This window comes from Bufo bufo, chromosome 3, assembly GCF_905171765.1.
Source record: "Bufo bufo chromosome 3, aBufBuf1.1, whole genome shotgun sequence".
In the NCBI taxonomy this organism is placed as follows: Eukaryota; Metazoa; Chordata; class Amphibia; order Anura; family Bufonidae; genus Bufo; species Bufo bufo.
The window spans coordinates 563,339,762-563,349,118 of NC_053391.1; the positions used below are offsets into that span (position 1 = coordinate 563,339,762).

Here is a 9,357-nt window from a genome sequence, read left to right on the forward strand (position 1 = left end):
GTTCCATATAATGTAGGAATGTATTTACCAGAGAAGATGGTGTTCTTCCATGTAAAACAGTTTTTTTTTTTTTTAACAGCCGATTTTAAAAATCCTTCAGAGAAGTCACTGGAAGGGGGGTAAAATACAGATAGGAGTGGGATTTGTAAAAGCAATTATGAAAATTGGATTCTGATCTTTCAGCTGTTTTTTGCCACTTGAAAATTGTGTTATAAAGCATCTGCAGATCTGAAGTAAAGACAGCTTAAACAAGATAAAGATGTTTAGGGACTTTATACACGTCACAAAAAGACTACACACAAGATCATTTTATCTGCTACATCACAGTAACATGTGAATGGAACTGAAACAATATGCAAACAATGACAAGCTGCCATTCACCATGCAAAGAAATCAATAAGCAATGGTTATAAACAAAGTACAGAAATCAATACACTGTAACCTACTATAAGTTAGGCCATAAATCCTCAATTGTTCTCGGAGTCATAGGGAGATCGCCCAGCAAATAGCCACACTAGCTACATGTACGGCCACAAGCATAGTTGTGGTTGTCCGATCTTGTCATGTGCTAAGAAAAAAGGTCATTTTTGATTATGAAGAGACTTTCTTTACGACCTGGAAATAGAAGTTGTCAGAAGTGATCAAAATTCCCATAGTTCTTACCAGATGAGGTTCTTGAGGGCTTCTGACAACTAGAAGAACCCAGACAAATCATTACAATTAAAAATGATCTGTTCTCTTCGCAAATGAAAAGACAGGAAAATAACAACCATGCTTGAAATATGGCTTGTGCCATACACATCATATAGTTGTCTGCTGGACACTTATTCTGGTGACAGCAATCTCCCCAACATCCCTATAAAAATGCAAAGTCCACATGACTGTTTATTAAAAGAAAAAATAATAATGGAGACGTGCCACTGCCAGACACTTGGCAACAGCTTGTCTCCCGACACACACCTGTTAGAGTCCTATTATATGGGTCAATGGCGAGCCAATAGTAAGCACTAAGATGTAAAAGTTTAAAGGGGTTCTCTGCTTTTCCTATATTGATGACCTATCCTCAGGACTGAACAATATCAGATTGGCGGGGGTCCGAGTGCAAGCACTCCAGCTGATGAGCTGTATGAAGAGAGCACAATGCTCGTACGAGGGCCGTGTTCTTTTCACTGTTCACCTGCTCACCATTGACATTACAGCTCTGCCGCCCCATTCACTTCAAAGCGATGGCTGTAGTGAATAGGACAGAGGAGGTGTAGTCCACCACAACTTTCTATTGAACAGTGTCTGGTGGCTGTAGGGGACAGATGTCTAGACGGCGTGACGGGGGTTGGACCCCCACTAATCTGATACCAATAACCCATTCTGAAGATAGGTCATCAATATCTCAAGGCCAGAAAACCCTTTTAATGCATTGGGTGAATATTTTCAGGAAAAAAAACCCCCACAACATTAGCTTGATCATGTCTATCAGTAATAAATCAAAGTTCATATCGAGAGAATCTGCCAAAAAAAAATGCTTTGGAAACTATGGAAAGTGTAACTAACACCCTGATTTTATGAAAATGATCAGCAAGTTTCCATTGGAGGGAGGGGGCAAATATATTCAAGAACTCCAGAAGGAAACAGGTTTTATTTTTTTCTCCATTTAATAGTAAGGGGGGGGGGGGGGGGGGGGGTATGATAGAAGGGAAACTTTTGGTTTCCTGACAAATTCTCATTATGAAATATTTGGATCATGTACTGTGAACACAAACCATGCATAAGAAATAGTTAATTAAAAAAAAAAAAAAAAAAATCCCCCCCAAAATAGAAACCCAGCTTTATAAAACTGAACTTTTCATGTGTATATAAACACACATTTCCCAATCCTTATTTTATTCACTATAACACATGTATCTCCTCCACCAGCATAATGCCCCATACAGATGGCACTCATTACCTTGGCAGAAGTGCTGCCAGGGAGCTGGTCAATAAAAGGGTTGAGACAGATTAGTGAGGCATGGCCGTTATGCGCATGCTTTGTGAAGCAATGGGATAGGTTACCATAGGTGTAGTGGCATGACTCATGGTGATGTGAGAAAGGGGCTGAGCCATGGAAACAGCCACAGGGGCAACAGACACCGCTACAGGTGCCATGGAGACAGGCGGAGGAGCCATGCTTTGGGCAATGGTTTGCGCCAGCGCAGCAGAGAGTGGGGTAATTTCAGGGTTTAGTTGAGGGGCCGCGTTGGTCTGCGCAGGAGCAGGTGCACCAGTGGAGGCCACCAGTTCCTGCTGCGTGACTGGTCGGGGCTGCAGTGCCTGGCTGCTTAAAGTGGTGTGCGTTTGTGCAATGCCATGGTTATAATTAGTGACTGTCCCCACTGCCTGCTCACTGGTTGGTGCTGTGGTGCTCAGGGTGCTTAGTGTAACCACTTTGGCTTGACTACGAAACTGAGCATTCTGGTCAAGCAAAACTTCATTTGTTGCCGCCAGAACAGAAACTTGCTTTTTCAGCTCCTCAAGACGTCTCCTAAGCATGACGTTTTCTTCCTCCAACATGCGGTATTCAACTGGGGATGCACTGTAGTACCCATCGTATCCCACACGGCGTCTTTTCATTACAGGATCATCAAAGCGTTCACCATAACGGTATGAAGATGAAAAGTGTTCGGGTTCTGAAATTCCATCAGGTCCTCCGAAATGCTCAAAAGAACGTGCAGTGGCAGTAGGCAGGCCTCCGGTACTCAGGCCAGCATTGAGGACCCCTCCCCGCATGTCACATGGGTATTCAAATTGATAATCATAGTCCCTCTGCAAATGGCGAAACTTGCACCTGTCTCCACGCTGGCAATCACCTTTTAGGAAGTCCCGACAGATGGGAATCTCATCCTTAGTAGCCAGGTCTGTGGGTGACAAGCCAAGACCAACTGCCACTTTCTGCCTCAAGCGAGGAGGCAGTTCTCCACATTTCTTGTAGTGTTCTTCATCCTCCTTTGTGCCATGAATAAATCGGCAGTTGATGCGAACGCACTGCTTATTCTGAAAGTCATGACAGAAGACAAATTCATTCTTTTGCACCCCAAGATCGGAAACATCACTGGTATCTGGATGCTTAAAGCGACAGCGCTTCCCTCGCTTGCACACATTGCGGAGAAAGTCACGGCAAACATATTCCACCGCTGAAGATGCGTCCTCGCTGCCACTACCACTGCTGCCACCATTTGCGTAATTCTCCCTGTTCGGCATTGTTTTAGCAGCGCTTATTTGTGCTTTTTTTTTTTTAAATCGTCAACACTTATCGCTGCGCCTTAGAACGTGAGATGCACCCGGCAAAGCGCTCTGCGTAAAAGCTGTAAGAGAGAACATTACATTCAGCAATATTTTAGGCACAGATCTATATATCTAAAGTATATATCTAAAGTGTAAGGGCTCATGCACACGACCAGGTGCTACCCGTGGCCGTATGGCGGCCGCATATGGCAGGTCCGCAATACACAGGCACCGGCCGTGTGCATCTCGCATCACAGACTTATTCACTTCAATGGGTCCGCAATCCGGGAGATGCGGAACGGAGGCACTACAGAGTTCTTCCATGGGTTTTCTGTCCGTCCCTCCGCAAAAAAAGTAGTGAATGCACTACTTTTTCGCAGTGCAGACAGATCACAGACCCATTCAAGTTGAATAGGTCTGGATCTGTTTGCGGCCGCCGCACGGAGTTTGCCGTGCATTAGGGACCGCAAATTGCGGTCCCCAATGCACGGAACAGCCAGCAAATGGTCGTGTGCAAGAGCCCTAAAACAGGTCAGTCTGGACAGGACCCTATCCTGATAATGCTTTCCACACCATTTCCATACTGAAAGGGTTTCCATAACTTGTAGAATCTATCTGGCCAAAGCCTCATACATCCGTGTGCATTATGTATTTTGTGGAACGGAACAGCTGGCCCCTGATAGAACAGTACTATCCTTGTCCGTAATGTGTACAATAATAGGACGTTCTTTTTTTTGCGGAATGGAAATACGGAAACTGAATGCACACGGAGTAACTTCCTTTTTTTGCGGACCCATTGAAATGAAGGGTTCTGCATAGGGTCCGAAAAAAAAATGAATGGACATTGAAAGAAAATACATTTGTGTGCATGAGGCCTAAGGCTGGTTTCACAGTAGCACTAAAATGATCCGGCAGTGGAACAGTCAGCATTCATCGTATCCAGCATTGCTTTGCTTGCAGAGGTATTTGTCCGGCCAAATCTTGGCACTATAGGACAGATGCCATTATAGTCAATGGTGCCTTGCCAGATGCGATGAACACCGGCAGGCTGTTCCTCTCCCAGAACAGAACCTACCGGATGCTTTTATCGCTAGCCTGAAACTAGCCTAAGAACTCCTCTCTGCTGATGGTTACACCTAGCATTGTCAAAACTTAAGCATTTTCCAGGATTTTAATACTGATTACCTATCCTCAGGATAGGTCATCAATAACAGATCAACGGAGGGTCCAACACCCGGCACCCTCGCCAATCAGACATTCGTAGGTGTTTTGCGGTCTGCAAATAGCAGATCCGCAAAACACGGACACCAGCAATGTGCATTACGCATGTCGCAGACCGCACATCGCCTGCATTATAATATAAAATGCCTTTTCTTGTCCGGCAGTTGTGGACAAGAATTGGACATGTTCTATTTTTTTCGAGAACGGAATTGTGGATCCGGAAATGCGGACAGCACATAGTGTGCTGTCCACATCCGTTCTGGCCCCGCTGAAAATTAATGGGTCCGCACAGGTTCCGCAAAATTGCAGAACGGATATGGACCCAAGTTGCGGACGTGTGAATGGACCCTAAAGGGAAAGACATCCTGCGTGCGAGTGCAGCCTTTCCTTTCATTGTCAACTGTGAACTGGTAAACATCGGAGCAGCGAGCAAGTGTAATTACAAGAAGCCGTCCCATTCACTTCAATGGGACGGCGTGTAATAACTTCGGCTCACCGCTGCTATGTGAAGCATGTAAACAATGAAGGAAGGCTGGGCTCACATGGAGTGCGGCCTTCTCTAACCAGCTGATCGGCAGGGGTCCTGAGGATAGGTCATCAATATTAAAAATCCCAGAAAACACCTTTAATAGAATGCATACCTATGCCTTATGCAGGCAATACAAGGTCTGGAAATAGTTCCTGTTAAGATATAGTATGTCAATAAGGATATATTCACACAGCGCAGATTAGTAGTAGAAAGGTCTCTGATTGTTCCATTAAAGTGCCAGGGACACTGGGGTACTGATGGGTAGTATCACATACATACATTGCTACGTAGGGGTTTGGATAAAATATTCGGGTGGGGGGGGCGGGGGGGCAGAAGCTTAACAACAAAATTATTGGGGTCATTTATCAAACTGGTGTAAAGTAGAACTGGCTTAGTTGCCCATAGGAACCAGAGTCAATCTTTCATTTTCCAAAGGAGCTGTGAAAAATGAAAGGTGGAATCTGATTGGTTATTATGGGCAACTAAGCCAGTTCTACTTTACACCAGTTTGATAAATGACCCCATATATTTTAGGATCTGTTCACATCTGCGTCGGAGGCTCCATTAGGAGCATCTGTCACAGTGTTCGTCAAAAATAGCGGAGAGAAAAGTTCTGCATGCAGGACTCTTCTCCGCTAATAAAAATGTTCTCCGAAACGGAAAGCAAATAGATGCCATTATAGTCAGAGGGATCTGTTAGTTTCAGTAACATGCCAGATCCAGCACGTGTATTATTTCCGTTCTTCTACTCCTATAACTGAGCAGAATGACGGACAATAGCGCTGATGTGAATGTCCTCTTATAAGGCTGGTTTCACGCGGGCAAGTTGAATGCACATACACGCTGCTAGTTCAACCTATTGAACTCACTATTGTTAAACCAGCATAAAAGTGATCACATTCAGAATGGAAGAAAACATTCCTTCTGGTGATCTGTATAGTAAGCTCGTGCCTTGTTTGTTTCGTTGGGGTGCACACTTTCTGCACCCCCCCCCCCCCCCCCCCAAGACAGAGCACAGTATGGCCAAATAGAGTGGCAGCTTACCAATGCTTTGCAAGTTCATCATTTAAAAAAGTGACAACCAATATGGCTTGACTTCATGTAAAGTAGCCACCACAATAAGTACAAGCAGCTCTTGGCAAACTTTGGCTACGGCTCTAACATCTGACTTAGGGCTCATTCAGTCGGCTGTATGCTATCTGCAAAAACGCAGATCTGTTTTTTTTGTTGATTAGATGCAGACTAGGACTGCACTAAACGATTTGAGAAATAGAGTATTCTATTGATTATATTTACAATTAATTGAGTAATCTAATAAGAAAAAAAATTAGCTGATCGGCAGGGGTCCCGGGTGTTAGACCCCCGCCGATCAGATGCTGATGATCTATCCAGAGGATAGATTATCAGTTTAAAAAAACTGCAGAACCCCTTTAAGGTGTCTACAGAGATTTGGAATCCGCACACCAGTATACAGCTGACATGTATGCGGTACACAGATTCCACACAGTACCGCTGTAATAGGGGCCACTGCAAGCACACATCGCTGTTGTTGCCTGCCCGCTCGGCTAAATCCTGGCCTAGCACATCGGTGCAAGAGACCCTGCAGAGCAGACACAGGAAGGAGCAGCGATATGTGGCCCCTTGAGGACATCTGCTCTAACAATAACGTTGATCATAGGCATTTAACCCCCTCAGATACCAAGGTCAATTGTGACCATGGCACCAGAGTACAGCGCTCCTGGGGTTGGAAGAGCTCCCCCTTGCTGCCATCGGGGAAGCTGTTCATTCCCTGTGGCTGCCTAGGCCCACCCCTAGCAGTTCCTATGCTGACGCTGCCTGTGGCAGGGCTCCCTAAGAACATAAGGCAACTGATAATTCATTGCAATCTATGGGAGGAACGATCTGATTGCATATTCAAGATCCATAGGGGAGCTCTTAAAGTGTATAAAATAAAGGAATACATTTTTCAAAAATGAAAAAAAAATATATATAATAATTTAAGTCACTGCCAATAATTAAAAAAATAAAATCAAACATTACCATTCCCAAAATGCACAAACTCTTTAAATAAAGATATTTATGCCCTACCGTTAAAGCTGCAACAGAAAAATCAAAATAACTGATTCATTGTTTTTTGCTTTGCTTCATCCACCCCCAAAAAAAAAAATTTAAAAGGGGTCAAAAAGCCACATCCTAAAATGGTATTATTGAGAACTACCCTACAAAACATACCCCTCGCACAGCACCATAGATGTTATAGAATTTAACAAAATTGTTTCTTTTGAAGACATATTAAAGCACAAAAACTACATAAATGTGGTATTGTCCTAGTCGTACTGACCCAGAGAATGAAGGCAAGGGTCAGTCCTACCGCTAAGGGAACGCCAGAAAAACAAAAACTATGGCGGATTTATTTCCCCAACTTGCCACTACAGTGCACGCAGCTGTGAATGGGGCCTCTATACCACATAAAACAAGCCCCCATAAGACTACGAGATCGGAAAAAATAAATGTTATGGCAGGGAGTTAAAAAACGGAAACGCAAACGTGTGAAACCATGTCCTCAAAGGGTTAACGCTGCATAAAGCGGCTACTCCGTCAGTGTTCACACCATGCGATTCGAAAACGAGCCCCATACACTACATCACGTCATGTACCCTGAGGGCCGGGGTGGGAGGAGCCCCTCACCGCAGTCAGTCCCGCAGCAGCACGCGCTCATGGCAGTGGAAGGCTCCCGCCATCAAGACGCGGGAAAAGGAGTAGGGCCACTACGTCACCGCAGGCGGCCATTCGCACAATACGTGGTGATATTAGCCGCTTACTGCGCACATACCGCCACCGCCCGCACACACAAACCCATACGTACCAAGGAGCGCTGTGCAGCGGAGGCCTGCGTAGTTAAACCGCTGACGGCGACTACAACTGAAATATCGCTTCGTTGTAGAACTAAAGCAAGCACACGCATTAGCTTATACGGTCCCCGCTCAGGCCCGCACGGCATGAAACCACACCCACTTCCGGAGCGGCGCTTACGTACACGCAGCGTAAGGGGGCGGGGTTCTATAGAACGAGGAAGCACGGACAAACGCTAGTGTATGGGCTAAGGTCACGTGACAGGATCACGTGCCGCTGCAATAAGGGGGCGGTGTTCTAAATAGAACAAGAAGGAAGCTCGGGCAAACGCTAGAGTGTATGGGCTACTGGGAGGTTGAGACAGGATCACGTGCCCCTGCGATGGCGTCAAGCAGCTAATGCTGTAGTAAAGAGAAGACAGTTCTCTATGTTTTTTGTTGGGTTTTTTTGGGGGGAGGGGACTTCAAACACCTATGAGTAATACAAACAATATGTCCCAGAGTACTGTAAACAACATGGAGTAGGTTTGAAGTCCCACACAGATGTGAGAATTGCCAAGGCTAGGTTAGCATCAGTGGTTTTGACTTTCACTCTGGTCTGTGAGAATGGCAGCTGTTTATTATCTCACCTCCTAACTTTTGAAAAGAAGGAAGAGGGACAGAATAGTTTTCCACACTAGGCCACACCTCTAACTCCGCCTAAAACAGAACTAAACACCTAACCCCACCCAGTCACCTAAATGCCCTCACTTAGTAATTGTTCCCCCTGCATTTCGTCAAACAGTTACAGGCACAGTATAGCTCCCGGCCAGGCCGACGTCACATGAGTCTAAGATCATCACGTGGTCGCGGTCACGCTACTCGGCCGCGCAGCAAGGCAGGGGAGGAGCCACACACACACAGGACAGTACTATGCGATGCCGATCTGATTCGGCGATCGCATAGTATAAAGAAGTGAATGTCACCAGGGCCGGTTCTAGGTGAAATGGGGCCCTGGGGCGAAAAACAATAAGGCCCCCCCCCCATGACACTTGATGACTTTTACAGAAGAAACTGTATATTGTGGGGCACAGTGTAGGCTATATGTGTATAACATAAACATATTTCATATGAAAACTTACAGTTACTTGGCTTGACCCTTGGGGATCTCGGACACCACTTCCACACTTTGACCGGGGGGCTCGGCGGAGCTGATGTGTTTTATCCTAATGAGAAATATTTCATAATAAGGATTTGGAGAAGGGGCAGAGGGATAGCAGAGCAGGGAGAGGCTGGTGCTGCTACTAGGGGGTCATACCATGTGGGAGTAATAAAGCCCATAATAATGCCCCCCCCCCCAGTAGAAATAATTCTCCTTATAATGTGCCAGTATAAAATACCCCTATATAGTACCCGCAGTAAATGCCTCCATAGTGCTCCTCTCCCCTCTCACTCCTAGTGCCCCCATAATGTACCAGTATAAAATTCCCCATATATAGTGCCCCAGTAGATGCCCTCAGT

At 45.5% G+C, this 9,357-nt stretch overlaps 1 protein-coding gene across 1 annotated transcript; it reads right to left on the reverse strand.

Annotated features, from left to right (window-relative positions):
- Window positions 1–254: 254 nt before the first annotated feature.
- On the reverse strand, window positions 255–8,044 carry ZC3H10 (zinc finger CCCH-type containing 10). The gene is made up of 2 exons (XM_040425572.1): window positions 7,872–8,044; window positions 255–3,335 (listed from the first exon to the last, which is right to left on the reverse strand). Exon 2 carries the CDS (start codon window positions 3,229–3,231, stop codon window positions 1,993–1,995), a length of 1,239 nt encoding a protein of 412 aa, XP_040281506.1. The 5' UTR covers window positions 3,232–3,335; window positions 7,872–8,044; the 3' UTR covers window positions 255–1,992.
- Window positions 8,045–9,357: the final 1,313 nt, after the last annotated feature.